The sequence below is a fragment of the Schistocerca serialis genome, chromosome 2 (assembly GCF_023864345.2).
Source record: "Schistocerca serialis cubense isolate TAMUIC-IGC-003099 chromosome 2, iqSchSeri2.2, whole genome shotgun sequence".
NCBI classification, from domain to species: Eukaryota; Metazoa; Arthropoda; class Insecta; order Orthoptera; family Acrididae; genus Schistocerca; species Schistocerca serialis.
The window spans coordinates 714,433,498-714,455,556 of NC_064639.1; the positions used below are offsets into that span (position 1 = coordinate 714,433,498).

At 39.7% G+C, this 22,059-nt stretch overlaps 1 protein-coding gene across 3 annotated transcripts in view; it reads left to right on the forward strand.

The window, feature by feature from the left end:
• The window catches only part of LOC126457899 (protein brunelleschi), a 245,512-nt gene that overhangs the window by 158,313 nt on the left and 65,140 nt on the right, over positions 1-22,059 (forward strand). For all 3 annotated transcript variants that reach the window (XM_050094572.1, XM_050094573.1, XM_050094571.1), the window contains 2 exons: positions 10,272-10,384; positions 21,179-21,276. In XM_050094572.1, the coding sequence (XP_049950529.1) occupies positions 10,272-10,384; positions 21,179-21,276 (211 nt within the window). The remainder of the gene's footprint in view (positions 1-10,271; positions 10,385-21,178; positions 21,277-22,059) is intronic.

Sequence of the window (22,059 nt, forward strand, 5' to 3'; positions counted from 1 at the left end):
TGTCTATTGTGTACTATATCTCACCTGATCCCCTAATTGTGCTCTGCATATAAATTTCTTATTTTATTTAACTACCTATGACCCAATCCTGCTTTATATGCATACCATTAAGTATTTATGGTCAGGCATATTGACTGGCATAGCGTATTGTGTTAGGGGGCCATGAATAAAATTCGGAGAACAATAATAAGTAAGTGAATATCATCAGTATCATATAATTTATGCAATGTAAGCAGCACACACTAGGTAAGTTGTCTGGAGGTGTGATTGTCATATTTTCCATATTGAATTGGCATTTGTAGTGATGTGGAAGCATATTTACAACCAGTGTATGTATTGTGTGTGTGTGTGTGTGTGTGTGTGTGTGTGTGTGTGTGTGTGTGTGTGTGTGTTTCAATATGTATCGGAGGGTGGCTGCCATGGGACAAATAAAAGAAGAAATAAGAAAAAACACATGTGACCTACATGTCTAGTTCATGTTGCAGCATTCCTCTTGTGAAGCTTAGTACGCACTGTGACGCACTGTTGAGCCATTGCTGTAATTCTTTGTTGTGAACTCTTTATGACACCCTTCTTCACCATACCATGCAAGGAATTGTGTCCACATGTACATTTGATTCAGGGAAATCGGGAAACTGAAAGTTGGGTCATTTGCTGCACTGCTCAAAGAACACACTGTATGGAAACAAAGCAAAGTTGCTGAAGTACTTCTTTACTTGAAGCATAAAGAAACCCACCATATATTTTGAATTCACATGTTTTTTCACTATTATGTTACTTCAGAGTTAAGTTACTTGCAGCCTATTGTTCAAAGAATTTGTGGTGAACTGAGGGTGCGAATTGTGACTTGTAATTGAGGGAAGCAGAAATTAGCCATTTGAAATTGTGCTTATATTTCAAAATGCTTCTCTGAACCATCTGTAGAAGGATTTCAAAATCTTATGTATTCATCTGCAAGAAATTTCTGAATTCCAGTCACGATCGTGCCCATGGCTTTGATCTTTAAAAAGCCTACATCCCTTTCTTTCCAGTGGAGATTCATTTACCAGTCTTCTGTATAATTTGAAAGTTTCCAAAAAATATTACTTTTTGTCCCACCATGCAAAGAATCATGTTTGCATCTATGACTTGGGGAAAGCAGGAAGCATAAAGTTGAGGAATTTGCTGTATTGCTGCATACTTTCTGTATATAATTGACGTAAAGCTGCATCCCATGCTGTGTTTTACACTAAACACAAATAATTGAAAACAATTTTCATCCTCACATGTTTCTTCACTAGACAATTGTTCTAAAAAGACTGCAATAAATTGGATGTCACTTATGCGATTTGCATGTCCCTAACCAATTATGAAACTAGAAAAACGGGAGGTGCAGTGCAACATGGAATCTCCACCATCATTGAGAGATGAATGCTAGGTGAAAAGGCAGATTGAAAAAAGCTGACCCAGCCAGTGTTCCATCCTGCAACCTTTTTGTTCCTAGCGAAACATTCTACCACTAGACTGTCAAACCACATACAAAATAGATCACACTTGCTGCTAACACTAGACACTACTGCTCTGTCTGTGATGTCCGCTGTTCAGTAGGTCGCTGTGGCATCATTTTCACAACTTAAGTTTAATTTGTCATAAGTCAGAAAATTTGTACAAAATATTTATAAATTATATATATAACTTTTCTCGTGGATAATTGTATCTATTATTGAAATCCAGATCAAAATCCCTACAGTAGTTCCTGAGATTAGCCTGCATATGTAGACGTATGCTAGGAGGTGACTTCATTTATTTTATATTGTTAGTGAAAGTTTTGTTAAGGAAAGAAGTTTGGAAGATATACCAGTCCTCAGGTGCTACAAGAAAGTACAAAATTGTACTGATACAGTGATATTTAGGTGTTGAAACAAAATAGAAATTTCAAATAGTATTTGTTTCTAACAGCTGTAGCCAGTTCATAACCAAATATATATGAGATGTGACAATAAAGTAATGAGACTGGTTAGAAAAAACACCTTTATTTACATTTTTAACCAGCTTCAAGGTACTCCATTGTGCCTGCACACAGTTACTTTATCAGTGTTTGTGTTGTTGGTACCCTCTGGGACTCATCTTCTGGTACACCAGCAAAAGCTCTTGTTACAGCTATTGAGATGTCCTGTACTGTTGCAAAATGGTGTCCTTTAACGACTGCCTTCACTTTACAAAAGAAAAACATCACATGGGGACCATGTTGTGCGAATATGGAGGTTGTGGTAGCACTGCAGTGGAGTTGCATAGCAGACAGTTAGTATGGGATGGTGTGTTGTCGTGATGCAGGTTCCAGTTGTTAGCAATGTGTAGGCGAATACAATGGACCCAATTTTGAAGTCTTTTGAGAATCTGTTGGTAGTAGTTCTGGTTTACCATCTGACCTGGAGATAACCACTCTTTGTGCACAATATCTGTGGAATCCAAGACTTTAATGTATGTGCTTTCCTTGTTCTTGAAGATTCTTCTAAATAACATTGCAAATTCTGATGTATCGTCTCAGGGTGATACTGGAAACACTAAATTTAGTTACCTGTGATAACTTGGTTCAGTAATTCTGGGTTCAGTTCCACTTGTCCCAACAGGTCAGCTGCCACAGTCTGGTCTTTTTGTTGCTGTGTAAGAGTTTTGGAAACCATTTTGGTACAAAACTTTCTCAGTTCCAGATTTTCAGCCAATATCAGGTGAACAATTTCTAAATTAATGTTCAGTTCATTTGCAATCATTTTTATGGTGGATCTTTGATCCGCTGTCACACATTCACTCACCTTGGCTGTGTTGTCACTTGTTTGTGCTGTTAATGGTTGCACACTGTAGTGTTTGTCTTCAATGTGCATCTTCAGCATTGGTTCTATCTTCAGAAAATCTTTTGTGCCATCCAAACACTTGTGCCCTTAGTAAAATCTCATTTCCAAATGCGTGGAACTCAGAGTTCCACCAACACACACACACACACACACACACACACACACACATATATATATATATATATATATATATATATATATATAGTTATAATAGAGGGAAACATTCCACGTAGGAAATATATATCTAAAAACAAAGATGATGTGACTTACCAAATGAAAGTGCTGGCAGGTCGACAGACACACAAACATACACACAAAATTCAAGCTTTCGCAACAAACTGTTGCCTCATCAGGAAAGAGGGAAGGAGAGGGAAAGACGAAAGGATGTGGGTTTCAAGGGGGAGGGTAAGGAGTCATTCCAATCCCGGGAGCGGAAAGACTTACCTTAGGGGGAAAAAAGGACGGGTATACACTCGCGCACACACACACACACACACACACACACACACACACACACACACACACATATCCATCCACACATATACAGACACAAGCAGACATATTTAAATATGTTTGCTCCCGGGATTGGAATGACTCCTTACACTCTCCCTTAAAACCCACATCCTTTCGTCTTTCCCTCTCCTTCCCTCTTTCCTGATGAGGCAACAGTTTGTTGCGAAAGCTTGAATTTTGTGTGTATGTTTGCGTTTGTTTGTATATACAAGACTTCACTCTTCAGGTACCTGACTGAAACAGTGTAGGTGCATAGCGCTTGCAGTTATGGTGGGGAAAGACCAAAGTCACACACTGCCTGTGGTAGCAGGCTGCGAGATCGCCATCCTAGGGAGGAAAAAATGAATCTCATTACTTTGTCACAGTAATATTTGGGGGGTGGGGGGGGGGGGGATGCAGAGAAAATGTCATGCATTATATGCAGTGTTGTTGGTGGCGGCGGCGGCAGCAGCAGTCGTAGTAGTAGTAGTAGTAGTTGTTGTTGTTGTTGTTGTTGTTGTTGTAATCTGTCTGAAGACTGGTTTGATGTAGCTGTCAATGCTGCTCTAATGTGTGAAAGCCTCGTCTATTCTAACTCTACAACCTACATCATTTTGAACATGTTCACTGTATCTCTCTCTTGGTCTCCCTCTACAATTTTTACCCCTCACACCTCCCTACACTATTTAATTGATGATTCCTTAATCTCTTGGAATGTGTCCTTTCAACTGATCCATTCTTTTAGTCAAGTTGTGCCACAAATTTCTTTCATCCTTATTTCTATTTGTTACGTCGTGATTAGTTGTGTGATGTGTCCATCTAATCTTTAGCATTCTTTGTAGCACCATATTTCAATAGCTTCTATTCTCTTCTTGTCTGAACTGCTTGTCATCCACTTTTCAATTCCATGCAAGTTTACTACCTAGGTCTTCAGAAAAGACTGCCTAACACTTAAATTTATATTTCATGTCAATAGATTTCTTTTTTTCAGAAATCCTTTCCTTGCTATTGCCAGTCAGCATTTAGTATCCTCTTTATTTTGTCTATCAACAGTTATTTTACACTCAAATAGCAAAACTCATCTAATCTACATTTACACCTACGTTTACACTCCGCAAGCCACCCAACGGTGTGTGGCGGAGGTCACTTTACGTGCCACTGTCATTACCTCCCTTTCCTGTTCCAGTCACGTATGGTTCGCGGGAAGAAAGACTGTCTGAAAGCCTCCGTGCGCGCTCTAATCTCTCTAATTTTACATTCGTGATCTCCTCGGGAGGTATAAGTAGGGGGAAGCAATATATTGGATACCTCATCCAGAAACGCACCCTCTCGAAACCTGGCGAGCAAGCTACACCGCGATGCAGAGCGCCTCTCTTGCAGAGTCTGCCACTTGAGTTTATTAAACATCTCCGTAACGCTATCACGGTTACCAAATAACCCTGTGACGAAACGCGCCGCTCTTCTTTGGATCTTCTCTATCTCCTCCGTCAGACCGATCTGGTACGGATCCCACACTGATGAGCAATACTCCAGTATAGGTCGAACGAGTGTTTTGTAAGCCACCTCCTTTGTTGATGGACTACATTTTCTAAGCACTCTCCCAATGAATCTCAACCTGGTACCCGCCTTACCAACAATTAATTTTATATGATCATTCCGCTTCAAATCGTTCTGCACGCATACTCCCAGATATTTTTCAGAAGTAACTGCTACCAGTGTTTGTTCCGCTATCATATAATCATACAATAAAGGATCCTTCTTTCTATGTATTCGCAATACATTACATTTGTCTATGTTAAGGGTCAGTTGCCACTCCCTGCACCAAGTGCCTATCCGCTGCAGATCTTCCTGCATTTCACTACAATTTTCTAATGCTGCAACTTCTCTGTATACTACAGCATCATCCGCGAAAAGCCGCATGGAACTTCCGACACTATCTACTAGGTCATTTATATATATTGTGAAAAGCAATGGTCCCATAACACTCCCCTGTGGCACGCCAGAGGTTACTTTAACGTCTGTAGACGTCTCTCCATTGATAACAACATGCTGTGTTCTGTTTGCTAAAAACTCTTCAATCCAGCCACACAGCTGGTCTGATATTCCGTAGGCTCTTACTTTATCAGGCGACAGTGCGGAACTGTATCGAACGCCTTCCGGAAGTCAAGAAAAATAGCATCTACCTGGGAGCCTGTATCTAATATTTTCTGGGTCTCATGAACAAATAAAGCGAGTTGGGTCTCACACAATCGCTGTTTCCGGAATCCATGTTGATTCCTACATAGTAGATTCTGGGTTTCCAAAAATGACATGATACTCGAGCAAAAAACATGTTCTAAAATTCTACAACAGATCGACGTCAGAGATATAGGTCTATAGTTTTGCGCATCTGCTCGACGACCCTTCTTGAAGACTGGGACTATCTGTGCTCTTTTCCAATCATTTGGAACCCTCCGTTCCTCTAGAGACTTGCGGTACACGGCTGTTAGAAGGGGGGCAAGTTCTTTCGCATACTCTGTGTAGAATCGAATTGGTATCCCGTCAGGTCCAGTGGACTTTCCTCTATTGAGTGATTCCAGTTGCTTTTCTATTCCTTGGACACTTATTTCGATGTCAGCCATTTTTTCGTTTGTGCGAGGATTTAGAGAAGGAACTGCAGTGCGGTCTTCCTCTGTGAAACAGCTTTGGAAAAAGGTGTTTAGTATTTCAGCTTTACGCGTGTCATCCTCTGTTTCAATGCCATCATCATCCCGTAGTGTCTGGATATGCTGTTTCGAGCCACTTACTGATTTAACGTAAGACCAGAACTTCCTAGGATTTTCTGTCAAGTCGGTACATAGAATTTTACTTTCGAATTCACTGAACGCCTCAAGCATAGCCCTCCTTACGCTAACTTTGACATCTTTTAGCTTCTGTTTGTCTGAGAGGTTTTGGCTGCGTTTAAACTTAGAGTTAAGCTCTCTTTGCTTTTGCAGTAGTTTCCTAACTTTGCTGTTGTACCACGGTGGGTTTTTCCCGTCCCTCACAGTTTTACTCGGCACGTACCTGTCTAAAACGCATTTTACGATTGCCTTGAACTTTTTCCATAAACACTCAACATTGTCAGTGTCGGAACAGAAATTTTCGTTTTGATCTGTTAGGTAGTCTGAAATCTGCCTTCTATTACTCTTGCTAAACAGATAAACCTTCCTCCCTTTTTTTATATTCCTATTAACTTCCATATTCAGGGATGCTGCAATGGCCTTATGATCACTGATTCCCTGTTCTGTACATACAGAGTCGAAAAGTTCGGGTCTGTTTGTTATCAGTAGGTCCAAGATGTTATCTCCACGAGTCGGTTCTCTGTTTAATTGCTCGAGGTAATTTTCGGATAGTGCATTCAGTATAATGTCACTCAATGCTCTGTCCCTACCACCCGTCCTAAACATCTGAGTGTCCCAGTCTATATCTGGTAAATTGAAATCTCCACCTAAGACTGGATATGCTGCATTCCATTACTCTTGTTTTGCACTTGTTGATGGTCATCTCTCCCTCTTCCAAGGCACTGTTCATTCCATACAAATGCTCTTCCAAATCCATTGCTGTCTCTGTTGTTGTTGTAGTGGTCTTCAGTCCAGAGACTGGTTTGATGCAGCTCTCCATGCTACTCTATTCTGTGCAAGCTTGATCATCTCCCAGTACCTACTGCAACCTACATCCTTCTGGATCTGCTTAGTGTATTCATCTCTTGATCTCCCTCTGTAATTTTTACCCTCCACACTGCCCTCCAATATGCCTCAGAACATGTCCTACCAGCCGATCCCTTCTTCTAGTCAAGTTGTGCCACAGATTTCTCTTCTCCCCAATTCTCTTCAGTACCTCCTCATTAGTTATGTGATCTACCCATCTAATCTTCAGCATTCTTCTGTAGCACCACATTTCAAAAGCTTCTATTCTCTTCTTGTTCGAACTATTTATCGTCCATGTTTCACTTCCATACATGGCTACACTCCATACAAATACTTTCAGAAACAACTTCTGGACACTTAAATCTATACTAGATATTGCTGTATCTAACATTTTTAAATGTCAGCAGCAAACCTGAAACTTTGTATTTCTTTTCCCTGAACTTTAATACCTTCTCCAAACTTTTCTTTGGTTTCCTTTACATCTTGCTCAATATACAGATTAATCACCAGTGGGGCTAGGCTACAGCCCTGCCTCACTCCTTCTCAAACATTGCTTCCTTTCATGCCATTTCACATGCAGACAGCACCTAACTTAAATGGCACATCCCTCTTTCTGTCCTCCATGCTCCGGACTAAGTTCTTAAGTAAATTACTCTTGTTTTGCACTTGTTGATGGTCATCTCTCCCTCTTTCAAGGCACTGTTCATTCCATATAAATGCTCTTCCAAGTCCATTGCTGTCTCTGTTGTTGTTGTTGTAGTGGTCTTCAGTCCAGAGACTTGTTATCTATATGGTCGCCTCAATTTGCTGCTTTTTGTTATTTCCATTGTTTATGAAATGAATTTACTCTTTGTGATGGAAAGGTTTATGTTATCTCAAGGGCATCAGAGATTATGAGATTGATCCAACCCATAAAATTTATCACCAGTTCTAAGAGCCATCAGTCTATAGTCTGAACACCAGTCTAAAACTGTCTTGAGCATATGCAGAGCAAAAACAGCATTTGGACAACACCCCTGAGTACTTGAAACTGTTTCTGGCGAACATTAGGTTGTTGAAGCAGTGACTCCAAACTGGTCATGGTCAGTTGGCAACTTACTGAACTCATCAGAGGTATTTCCTGAAACTGCTAATGTTGCATATACATTTGCTAATTCATCTCAAGCTTTGCACTTGTGTTGCATCTTTCAGTGAAAGTTATTATGATTTAGCAAAATGAGATTTTCACTCTGTAGCAGAGTGTGTGCTGATATGATTTGGCATTTGGTCTTCAGCTTTTTTTTATCATTGTATTCAGGGAAAGTTTTCCATAAAGTTCATTTCTAACAGTTGCCTATATGAGCTGGGGTATCTGGGGTGTTCAGGTGATGAGAAAATGAACTTCATGAAAGAAGTTATGATTGTTATAGTGACAAAATTAGCATTTAAACATTTAAAATTTTTATACATTTAAAATGATTATTTCAGTCCCTGCAGAACTTATCAGCGGTATGGTACATTCACAGTATTTATTAAGAACATCTGCTACTCTAAGCCAGTGTTTAGTTACACAATCCAGAATCCACATATTTCTGAGAATTTCAAGTAGTGTTTGTGTGAGCATGTTGAGAAACACAGGATATCGTAAGGAGAAGAAAAGGAAATTTATAGGTAGTGTGGTATTGAAAGCATATTTTCAGGAATTAAAGACCAAATTCACGTACAGAAAGATTTCATCTTTGAGACCAAGTTATAAATCTGACCAGAAATTCCTGAGAAACAGATATGGAGAGGTTTTTATAAACAACTTTTGCAGATATATGAAAGGAGTGCTTAATAAATCTACTAAATTGTCCACTGCCAACAACATTGTTTTATTTTCAAAGCCAACACAACATGAGCTCTCAGTATAAAACACAAACACTGTAAAAGATCAAGATATAGATAACAGTGACTCAAGAAGAACTGAAGTTCAGGAAAAGATGTTAATAACATTGAATTCACCTAGGAAGAAGGCAAATCACTCATTCTGAGGATCCAAATATTAAAACCACCATTTGGGTTACTGAATAGCTCTGCGTAAAATGGAAAAGTCCTATAATCTGCCCCATCAATCAGAACAATGAGCCCGTGATGTGTGAGAACTACTATAATATTGTACTGCTCAACTTCCGCTGTAAAATATTCTCAAAATGGTTTTTAGATGGGATGTAGCTGTTAACAGATACATTTACATGGTAATTCTGAGGAGGGTTTGGCAGTTTCACCAAATTTTTGATGCTTTCACTTTTATGTGTAATAGCTTATTTTAATTTGACTGTGTCTAGAGTAATATGCAAGTATATTTAAACTTCATATTGAAATAGTAGAGGAGTAAATTAAAATTGTGCAGCTTAGCCTAGACTACTGGTAATCTGGAAACCATTAGTAGAACATAACATTATTGTTTGGTATGAGAAGCAGAGCTTTTTAATTGTGCTGTCAATTTTCCATCAAAATACGTGCGGTTCTAGGCGCTACAGTCTGGAGCCGAGCGACCGCTACGATCGCAGGTTTGATTCCTGCCTCGGGCATGGATGTGTGTGATGTCCTTAGGTTAGTTAGGTTTAATTAGTTCTAAGTTCTAGGCGACTCATGCCCTCAGAAGTTAAGTCGCATAGTGCTCAGAGCCATTTTTCCATCAAAATATGACATGTCTCTGTGATAATTAGCATTGACTCCCTGAAATGATAAGGAACTTTGATTAACTGAACCAGAATTGAAAAAAATGTTAATGTACATGTTTATGATCTTAGGACCTTATGTCAGTGTATAACTAAAGCAACTGGTAGACTAAAGAGTTTCAGCAGAAACCTTAAGAGGCTTCACTAACAATGCCGGGCATGTTTCAGAACAAAGGCAGCTGCAAAAATTCCTGCAATTTTGCATTAACAAAATCTCTCAAAGAGAATAGGTCAGTCAGTTGATCAGCTTCAGTGTTGTGCATTATTAATGCATATGGTATGATATGTTGTTTGTTTTGCTGATCTGGAAGAGACACCTGCACATAAATATTTTGTATAAGCTACCAGTGTTGATGACAGTTCAAATTATATGAAATCTTATAAAAAAACTAATATGACTGAATTACTGGTTTTCATCCGTGTTTTACATGGAAATATTATAACAGTAAATATTGGCCACTGGTAGGAAGAGGAAAGAACCTGCTTCAGCAGTCTGATAGTTACCAGCTTTCTCTATCCAACTTTACATAATAGCAATAAAAACAACAATACAGTTATTCCCCTTTTTTCTTTTGCAGGTTATTCTACTCACACATTAGGTGTGAAATCAAACTGCAGGTTGCGTCATATAGCAGGATTCCCTCAGACACATTTTTCGGTAGACATAATTCCAGCTTTACCTCAAATGCAGGTACTGTCTGATATTTACTCTAAAGAAAAATCAATGAATTATTATATTCTTATTTTACTGTGTAATATAATTGTACAACATCAATCTTGCACTTAAAATGTGCGTCGCTTGACATTTTTGTGTTGTCTTATATGTTTATGAAGAATGCTTAAGTGGGCTGATAAAATGCTATCTAGTTTGTGTGTGTCTCAATTTTTCATCAAACACAGAGTAAATATACTGTCAGGCTGTCATCAGTATGCACTATTGTTGAAAGAGCTGCGAATAAGAGATTATTGTGCTTTTCTGTATAATGAACACTTCTTTCTTCAGTGATGATTTACCCCAGAATGTAGTGCAATAAGACATTAGTGAATGAACATAGAAAAAGTAGGCCAGCTTTTTACATTTTCATCTTCAAAGTCTGATATTATCTGCTGTGCAACAGCTGCAGAGCTAAGATGTTCAACAAGATCTGTAACCTGTGATTTCCACTTCATGTACTTATCAACATACGCACCTAAGAATTTAGAATATTCTGTTTCATTTATTAATTTATGTGTATGCATTATTTTGAATGGTGGTTGTCACACCTTTTACAGTACTAATAGCATGTATTGTGTTTTATCTAAATTCAATGGCAGTCCATTTGGAGAGAAATAGAAAACAATATTTACGTTTATGAGTGTTGAAATTACTCCGTTTGGCTTCATCATAATACTTGCATTGTCAGCAGATAAAAATATTTGATGATGGAAGTTCATTTGTATATAACAAGAATTATAGCAGGCCCCATACTGATCACTGTGATATATGTGTAGTGATTTTTCACATCCTGAACTTGCTGTTTCATTGTGGTGCTTCCTGAGTTTTGTAATAGGACACTCTGTATACCTTGTAGTGAGATAGGATGAAGAGAAGTTACCAGTAAGATATCTGATATGATACTATTTGAACTTCTTTACAAGAATACTGTGAAATACACAAGCAAATGCTTTTAACAACTCACAGAAGATACCAATTGGCAATATTTTGTCACTCAAATCTTGTATAATCTGGTTTGTGACTTGACAAATAGCATGTTCTGTGGAGTGACCCTTTTGAAATCCATATTGAGATTCTCTTATTTTGAGAGAGGTGTGTTATGGTTCTTCCATGTATAGTTTTTTCTAATACCTTTGAGAAGGAAACCAATGAAACTGGTCTGTAATTATTAATCTGTCTTACTACCTTTCTTGTAAAGGGGTCTGACAGTAGCATGCTTCAGTCTTTCTGGAAATATCCCTTGTCATTGTGATGTGTTGCATATGTACCCGAAAACATGTCACATATATGCAAAGAATAGTGTTTTTTTTTTTACTTGAAGTACTGTCACCTTTGAGTATTCATTGGAGAAATTAATCACATTCTTAATTTATTTGGCAGAGCGTGGGTTAATTGTAATTTATCTGTATGCATGAGTCATTGCATTCTGAATATATTCTATTGCCTTATCCCTTCAGCTGACCGTGACAACCTTCTGAGATATTTTCAGGAAATGATTATTAAATACATTGGCTACCTGACTGTTATCATTTATTGTTTGTCTAGCTTTTGTTATAATGAAATCCTCTGCATGACTGGTTTCCTGGTTTCTCTTTTAACTACTGATCACATAGATCTAATTTTATTATCAGGATGATTGATTTCAGGGACACAATGATTTTTTGATTTTTTTTAAAAATCACTTTCCTGAAGACAGTGATATATTTGACAGAAATATATTTCTTGTAATGAAACCAGTCCTCTGATTTCATAATCATTTAAAACAATTTCTTTTTCTAAACATGCTACTTTCTTCCTTTTATAATTCAGGACTTTTTTGCTGTCTTTTGTGTAGCATACTTATTTTTTCTTGGGAAAGCAGCTGTTAAAAGATACATTAAATCTGGAAATCACATTTGTCACAATTAACACATCCTTCCAGTCAGCTTCCTTTAAGTCTGTCTTGAAACATTCTGTTGTATGGTCATTAATTACACTATGTTCCATGATACCACTTCATTGTAATCATATATAGTTAGTTGTTTAGCATGGCTAGTTGTGCATCATGGTCAGAGAGGGCATTAAGTGCTAGACAAACATTTATATCACGGATGAAGTGTGCACATACAAAAATGTTGGCTATTAGTGTACTGCTATATGTGTAACTCTGGTTGGGAAGATCAGTAACACATTACATGTTGTAAGTGTTAAGTAACATTTTCATTACAGAAAATTAATGTTAAAGTCTCCACTGATTAACATCTGCTTTGTGAAAGTTTCGCAGTGGGGATGTAAATGTGTAACATTACCAGTAACTTTTCCAATAGCAGCAGTTCACGAGAGGTCTAGCTAAATGAAATGCCTTGCACAAAAGAAACTTGTTTGAATTTCCTTACCATTATGCATTGGAATATTAGAGGACTAAAAAACAAGTTAATGAACTTCTTTTCTTCCAGTTATTGATCTTGGCAGAAATTACTGGTATTAATCAATTGGAATTTTGGTTATAATTTAATTGGATAGATGAAAAATGTATTTTATCCCAGCAGAATACACTCGTATAAGAAGGTTGTAATTAGGCAAGCTTTCTGAGTTACTGGCTCCTTTTTCAGGCAGAAGGGTTGAAGGGAAAGGAAGAGGGGTGAAGGAAACTTACTGGAGAGGCCTAGGAAAAGGGATAGTTTTGAAAAAGTTGCCCAGAACTGCACTTCAGGGGAGACGCCGCACAGGATGAGAAGGAATGTTTTCCTTCACCCTTCTTCCTTTCCCTTCAACCCTTGTGCCTGAAGGAGGAGCCAACGGCTCCAAAAACTTGCCTAATTACAACCTTCTGTTATGTGTGTGTTGTGCTGCTGCTGTCTATCCAATTAAATTATTGTGTCAAGAATTGATTGTTTTCATTGGAATTTTGGTTATGTTTCACATACATGACAACTCTTCCTTTCTCCAGATTTTCCCCAACTAATTTATTGTCCTGCATGTTTGATATGTGGATTCTTGCTTTTAGATGCTTCTGTGATAGACATAATACATCAACATTCTACATTGTGTAAAGGTAAGAAGTTTACTAACATAGTTTTTAGTCCTCTAATGTTCTGATGCACAGTGGTATGGTGATTAAAACAAGTTTATTTTGTGCAAGGCATTTCATTTACCTGGACCCCTCTGCCTGAATAAGATATTTAGCCTAAAAAAAGGCTTACTTCTCACACCTGTAATGTTTTTTATGTTTTTGTGTGGTATTCTGCCTTAGCCAGCATTTATTTTCCTTTTGGTTGTGGTAACAAATTTTTTACTTCTTCCTCTAAAAATCATTTCTGTTATGACAGGACATAAGCAGTTGTAGGTAATGCAGTTATGTCATTGAACTATAACAGATCACTTAATGCTTAGGATAATGTTTCTGATCTCAAAATTGGATAATGTTCCTTTCAGAATGTTGTCATTTTACATTCAATAAGGTTTCAGTGTATTTTAAAAATACTCAAGTCTGTAGACTGAATTAGAAATAGAGCATTTTCAATAGAAACATCAATTTCCCAGCAAACTGCACAATTGTAGAAAGACAAATTGGTTGGGAATACTTTGAGTATGGCTGAGCATCACAGTATCCTTAATTTACGAGAGGGAGTTGTGTCCTGCGTACATTTAGTGAACTTAGATCTCAAAGAAAACAGAGATGGAAAAAGCATCTCCCAAATTAAAGGTACACTTTTGTCTATAATTTAGGGCATGTTAGAGTTGTGAAAAAGAACATGAAGTGTGACAATGTGCATAGGAATAAGTGCCCAGCCACTATTATCACACATGACAAATGGCCCCAACCTACCTGTAACCACTCACTGTGGGCAATACTTGGTGTACCTGAGAACAGGCCCAGAGGTATGGGCGGCAGCTACTGTGTCTAGTATCTGCCTGCCAGTGACATACAGAATATCCGTGATAAATAAAAAAAGAAAAGATTTTTGCTGTTAGAATGTCATTAAGAGGATTTCCTGAGAGTGAACTGTTCACCCTATATATATGATGTCATAATGCTGCAGAAAGTCTTTCACCATGCTTACCATGTTTTGACAAGCACTATTATCTACAATCCATCTAAAAGATAGTCCATATGCAGCAAAAAAAGATGCACATAACATTTTAGGGTGCCATCTCTGTACTCATGACAGGAAACACATATAGCGACATATATGCTTCTGACATGATGCTAGTACACTCCGGAAAACGATTTTATCCCATTTCACAATATTTTCAGGTTTATTATGTATACTAAAGGAACAAATGGTAAAAATTATTCCTCAGGGTAAACTGTTTATAACCTCTCAACAAGGATTAACTCACCATTTCCAGAACCGTTCTTATTGGGCAAGATACAGCATTGAACAAGTGTTTTTCTGTACAGTGTTGTCATACAGTCCTTGCGAATTTCAGAGCTCCCCCAAAATATATCTGCAAGTACATAAGAAAAGGGGAAGAGGTGAATAAGTACGGAAAAAAAACTCGTACTTTAATACCCAAATTTTCTTCTCCAGTGTTACCACAATATGCAATAACTGGATTTATTAAAGTGAGGTCTTATATTTCTCCACTTAGGTGCCTAAGGTATCTATACTATGGGTAAGTATACTCATTTTATACAAGGCCATGACAAGTATAGCATGATAAATGCAGCAAGCACACACACAAGTCTTGTAGTGTAGCCCTACTCACAAAGACACTTGCTCCTGTATTGAAAGAATAACAGATCAAGAAGCTGCAGCTCAAAAGAATACCAGCACAATCATCAGACTGTGTGTTTTAATAATGTACAGAAAACTGGTAGAAAATTAAGAATAGTTGCACAAACAAAAGGCATGGAACTTGGCTACCTTTTGGATTGCTCTTCCTTTTTCTAGTTGTAGGAAACACACACACACACTCACACTTACATGCACTGGCATTCAAGCACTCACCTGTCACCCTACATTGTGCTCAGTCAGCTGCCAGCTCTTTACTTGTCCACGGTTAAAGTACTGGGATGAGGTGAGGGCATGGGGTAAGGGATGGAGAGAAGCAGAAGGCAGGGAGGGGATTCGAGGAAGTGTCTAGTGGCTTGTGGGAGAGTGGGGAGCTATCTGTGTGGGCAAGCTAGGGATCCAGGTAGAGGGAGCAGATAGCATACAGCTCACAATTTCATAGACTAGAGCATGAGATAACAGTGCACGGTTAACTGATGTGGGGACACACATTGGGGATACAGGATCTGGGGATGGTGTGTGTGTGTGTGTGTGTGTGTGTGTGTGTGTGTGTGTGTGTGTGTGTGTGTGTGTGGTGGATGGGGAGCAGCGAGTTACCTTAAGTTTAGGACAGGAAGGTTACCTGAGCGAATGATGTGCTGTAAGGATAGCTCCTATCTATGCAGCTCAGAAAAGCTGGTGATGGTGGGGAGGATCCAGATGGCACGGGTTGTGAAGCAGTCATTGAAATCTATTTTGTGCTCTGGTGCATGTTGTGCCACTGGGTGGTCCACCTTGTTTTTGGCAGCAGTTTGGTGCTGGTCAGTGATTCTAGTTGACTGCTGGTTGGTTGTCATACCAATGTAAAATGCTGTGCAGTGATTGCAGCAAAGCTGGCAGGCCAGGCCGTATGGGAGGGATTTTTTGGTGTGCGAAGGGTGGCAGCTGTCAAAGTGCAGGTACTGTTGGTGATTGGGGTGTTTGATGTGGACTGAAGAGTGGATGGAGCCATCTGAAAGGAGAGAACAACATCTAGGAAGGTGGCACGATGGGTAGAGGAGGATCTGAAGGAATAAGGATAAGGTGTCCTGGCCTTGGGTCCAGGTTATAAAGATGTCACTGATAAACATGAACTAGACCAGGGGTTTGGGGTTTTGGAAAGCTAGGAATGTTTCCTCTAGGAAGCCCCTGAATAGTTTGGCATAGAAGGGTGTCCATGGCTGTGCCACGAGTTTGTCTATCTTCTTTTCAAAGGTGAGGTAGCTTTGGGTTATAATGTAGTTGGTTAAGTGTATGATGAATTAAGTGGTGGGTTTGGAATATGCAAGGCTTTGGTAGAGATAATGTTCAGTTGCAGCAAGGCAGTGGGCTTGGGGGGATGTTGGTGTATAGGGAGGTTGCATCAACCATGACTAGTAGGGATTCAGGAGGTAAAGGTGTGGGGATGGTGGAGAGCCAGTGCGGTAGGTGAATGGTATCTTTAATGTGGGACGCTAGGTTTTAGACAATTGGTTGGAGATGCTGATCAACAAGGGCTGAGATTCCTCCAGCAGGGACACTGTAACCAGCCATAATTGGGAACCCACAAATGTTAGGTGTGTTGTGTTTGGTGAGCATGTAGAAGCAAGTTTGCTGTTGCTGGGGTGAGCAGGGAGATGGATTCAGGGGAGAGGTTCTGAGAAGGCCTAAGGACTTCAGCAGGGATTGGAGGTTATGTTGGACTTCTGGGGATGGGGTCACTCTGGCAGAGCATGTAGGTGGAGGTTTCACTCAACTGGTGGAGACCATCTGCTGACTCCGGATCATCACAGCAGTGGTGGAACTTTTGGCTGCCGGGAGGGTGTTGTGTAGCACAGTCCTTTCTTTTGTTGAAAGGTTGTTGTTCGTAGGGAGGGACCTGGTGAAGCATGGTGAGAGCAGGTTAGACATTAGGAAGCCCTGGAAGGTAACAAGGGGATGTTTAGGTGGGAGTGTGGGAGGCTCATGATTGGCTCGTGGTATGATTGGTGCGGCAGTGTTCGGAGTTGGGATTGCATTGGCTTTGGTTGGAGGGGTTGATGGCAAAGAAGTGTTTCCACTGTAGACAGCAGGTCAGCTAGGCAGGGTGTGGGTGCTGTGAGGGGTTGATAAGGAGGAACACTGTGGGTAGGATGGGGGTTGGATAGTGGTGCCCTAAGGCGGGAGTAGGATTTCTTCAGGCTGGATAACTTGTGGAAATGTTGTTTGGTATGTTCTTCTACATGCTGCTGGAGTGTCAGGATTTCAGTCTGAGCAATGAGGTGTAGGTAGTGGAGATGGCATAGTAACAGTATTTTGCAGAGGGAATGTAAGTGTTTAAGAGATGCCCATTTTTGGAGAGTCTGGTAGGTGAGGGAAAGGGACTGGCAGAGTTTGAAAAGATGTAGGTCATAGTGTAAGGGGGGAGGGATCCAGATATAGGGGAGGGCTTTAGCTAGGTATATGGAAACTTTTCTGAATTGGTGAAGATATATAGAGCAGGGTTCCATTGGGGAGGAGACGGGTGGGAACGGGTGAGGAGGGGGGGGGGGGGGGGTAGTGCTGGGGAAAGAAGTTGGCATTGGAAGTGGTGAGTAAAGGTGTCATGTGGTTATAGTAGGAGTTGAATAAAGTTGACGGGTGTAAGGCGTGAAAGGAATTGTGTTGGCGGAAGGGGCTAGTTTTGTGACTGAGGTACATCTCATCACACATAATATATTGTCAAGCACATGAAATAAATTTTATCATGTGTTATTTGCCATTACATTTAAGAGATAAAAGGAAACAAGGACAGACAAATGGGGAGTGATATGTGGGGGGGGGATTGAATTGGTGGAAGTGTTATGCTGTAATTGGGGGTTGCATGGTACAAGGAGTTGCGCGCACAGCTGCTGTAATGGACGTGGCTGATACTACAGGGTGTGACAAAAGTCACATGCAACAACATGTATCGTGGTCATTACAGATTGTGCCATAAAGACGAGAGGGAAAAATGTAAGATAAAAAGATATACAATGGAGAGGTGTCAAATAAAAGAGCTAGTAACTAAGGATGGATGACACGAGATTTGGATGAAACGGAGCTACCAGGTGGTATAATAATGTACAGAAAGCTCTGGTTAAAAATTACAAATTATTTAGGAATAAGGGAGATAATTCACCAAAAGACTGAATAGCTGCATCATACATAGGCACTCAAATGAAAGGTACTGAACCTGGCTAGCTTTTGGAATGCATTTTCCTTTTTTTAGCTGTAGGACACACACACACACACACACACACACACACACACACACACACACACACACACACACACAAACACAAACATGCCTGTCTCCCTACATTGTGCTCAGTTGCCTGCCAGCTCTTTACTGGCCCAGGGCCCATGGTGAGTGTACTAGGGTGGGGTGAGGGTGTGGGTTGGGGTGAGGGGTGAAGAGAGGCAGGAGGCAGGGAGCAGGTTGGAGGAAGTGTCTAGTGGCTCATGGGAGAGTGGGGGCTGTCTGTGGGCTAGCTAGGGGCGCAGGTAGAGGGGACAGGTGATCTACTGGATACGTGATTTCACAAACTAGGTCATGAGATAACGGGAGACAAGTAGCTGGTGTGGGACACAAAACATATTTCCATAGCACAGGCATCCCTGAACTGCCTGCACTCCTTCGATAAAATACTGTTACTATGCAATCTCCACTAATTACCTTATCGCCCAAATTGAAATCCTCACCCTCCAACATCTAGAACAACATTCCAAAAACCACCTCCATAAGTTATCTATCCAGCCTGCTGACATCCTACTCCTGCCTTGGGGCACCACTATCCAACCCCCATCCTACCCACAGTGTTCCTCCTCATTGGCCCCTTGTAGTACCCAGACCCTGCCTAGCTGACCTTTTCAACCTACCACAGCCCCCAAAAACCCCTACCAACACTCCACAAAATCCAGAGCCACAACAATCCCAGAACACTGTTGTTAACCTCTCCACCAAAATCCTCGACTCCACAGAAGTTTCAATCCTATCCAGAGACCTCATATTCAACTCTGTGTGTGTGCACGTGCGTATGCCCCGTTATCAGCTAATTGTGTGCTGTTATCTCATGTCCTAGCCTGTGAAATAGTGCCCTCCAGCTGCCTGCCAACTGCCACCTGTACCTGTACCCCCAGCTAGCCCACAGATGGCTGCTCACTCTCCCATGAGCAGCTAGACGCTTCCCCCACTCCTGTCCATGCCTCCCCACTATTTGTGTGTTACTCTTACCATTGGTGTAGTACCCCTAGATGTGCAGAACTGAATGTGTTTAACTTTTTAAAACTGAGGACGAGACCATTCATGGAAATTAGTCAATGATATGTTAAGAATATTGCTTACCCCTTCTTCTGTCACTGTGTATGTACTTGTATTGATTACAATGCGAGTGTCGTCTTCAAAAGAACTAATTCTACTTGTTGTATATAAGATATATGAGGAACAGCAGTGGATCTAAGGTTGAGTCATGGGAACACCATAGAAGATTTCTCCCCAATCAGACTAATGTATCCTGATTACATTACTCAATTACTAATTAAAACTTTCTACTTTCCTTCAGTTAGACATGAAAGTATCCATTGGTTGGCTATACTTTCAATCCCATAAAACTTCAGTTTATCTAGAAGAGTGATTTGCGGAGTCTGTGCCTTAGATAGGCTGCAGAAGATATCAGCTGACCCTGTATTGTTATTTAATGCCTGTAAAATTTGATGAGTGAACATGTAAATGTATTCTCAGTAGAGTTACTCTTCTGAAACCAAAACTGTGATTTGCTGAGGATAATATTATTGTTAAGGCGAGATACTACTATAGAATACATCGCCTTCTAAAATATTTTGGAAAATGATGTCAGTAATTGAACAGGTTGTAGTTATTGACATCTCTCTTATCACATTTCTTAAAGAGGTGTTTGACAAACAGCATATTTCAGTCTCTCTGGAAAAATGCCTTGAGTTAGTGGTGCATTACATTTTTAATACAAGATAGGGCATCTTATACGGAAACAAAATTTTGAGTACAGTATTGAAAGTAGCATCTAAAGCACATGGAATTTATTGATTTATGCTTCGAGCAAACTTACAACATAGATCACCACCATCACGATGTGACTAACCGTGAAGATGAAAATGTTGAAACACATTATATCAAATTTTGAAACTTCACTGAAACAAGAATCACTTTAATTATGTGCCTCAGACCTTTGGAGAATAATTGTACACTGCAGCTACACAAGTTTTTTACAATCAAATCAGAGAGAAATGAATATCCTAGTGATTTTATTTTTACAAGGTAGCAGTGGATACCCACATTAATGTGAATCACTAAACACAGTCCTTTTAGAACCAGAGGTTCTGTTCTTGTGAGGAACAAATGTTGGTGGAAACTCTTTGATTAAACAAGAAATCACATAGGGTAGCCAGTCAACAGATTGCAGCAGGATGAGAAAGAAATTGTAAGTGAAATGCAAGACACTGACAGCTTTCATAGCTTCCATAGCTAGTAGTTGTCTTTGATAACAATAGTCATTCGTTGCCAGTAGTAGCTTTGGAATCCTGTACTGTTAGTACACAGTGCTATATTTTTCCACCATTGGTATGAAATGTTACTACAGGAGAGTGACTAATTAATCCACTTGTGTGAGAATTTTATGGGCACTATCAAATCTTCTTCTGAACATCTTGGTTGGAGTATTTGACCTCATGAAGAGGAGAATTGAAATAAAAAGTGATGTTAAAAAAAAGTGCTTATTGTTTCTCTTTTGAATTTCTTGTTGACAGAACAACTTTAATGGAGAATAGATATTTGAAACATAGATCCACTCTTATGTACTAGCTACTAAACAAGCTTCAGAATATTTACCAAGTCTGTATCTTTTCTTGTAGACCTATATTTGAAGTACATTTTGTCGCTTACTTAGTTCACCATTCTTTTCTATGTAGGAAAACTGTAAAAATGTGTGACCGGTCGGTAGCCTTGTATAATTGCAATGAATATTTATATAGTCTTTTAATCAAATTCACAGTTTTTAATCTCAGTATATCCCTTTTTCAGGTTTCAACATCACTACCAAAAAGTACAACATTCAGCTCATTAGGAGCAGCAGCACATGTTGTTACAAGTGCTAGTATCACACTGTATGCTGGTGAAACGTAAGTATTGTGTTATGTTGTTCTAACATACTTTCTTTGTTAATTGTCCAGGAATTCCTCTGTGTCTTAAATCAGTTCACGTCATTATAAGAAACAAGAGAATACACCACAATTTTCTTCATTGTCATTTATAATTTGATTAAAGTAAGTTTTTGATTGACATTTGAGTGAGTTGAGTGGCAGCCAGCATTTAGATAATTGTAGTCCCACCCCACACAAACCTTCCCAATCCAGCTTTAAGATGGGCATAGATAAACAAATCATATATTAAACAATATTGTGACTGCTTGCATCATACAAGGGCCAGTCACATTAATGTCACCCCTGCCTATGTTGCCGGCCGAAGTGGCCGTGCGGTTAAAGGCGCTGCAGTCTGGAACCGCAAGACCGCTACGGTCGCAGGTTTGAATCCTGCCTCGGGCATGGATGTTTGTGATGTCCTTAGGTTAGTTTGGTTTAACTAGTTCTAAGTTCTAGGGGACTAATGACCTCAGCAGTTGAGTCCCATAGTGCTCAGAGCCATTTGAACCTGCCTATGTTAGACTTGAACATGCGTGACCACTCACAGATGGCAGGCGGCAGCACTAACAGTAGAGGGTACATAAAGCGTGCCAGGGTGATGTGGAAAACAGTGCAGTTGTTGTTGTAATGTGGAAATGGAGCTATTTATCTTACATTCAAAAGGGCATGATCATTGCCTTTTGGGCCAAGGATGGAAACATTTATGAAATGACTAGGTTTGTAAATTGTTCACATGCCACCATGGTTAAAGTAAACTGTACA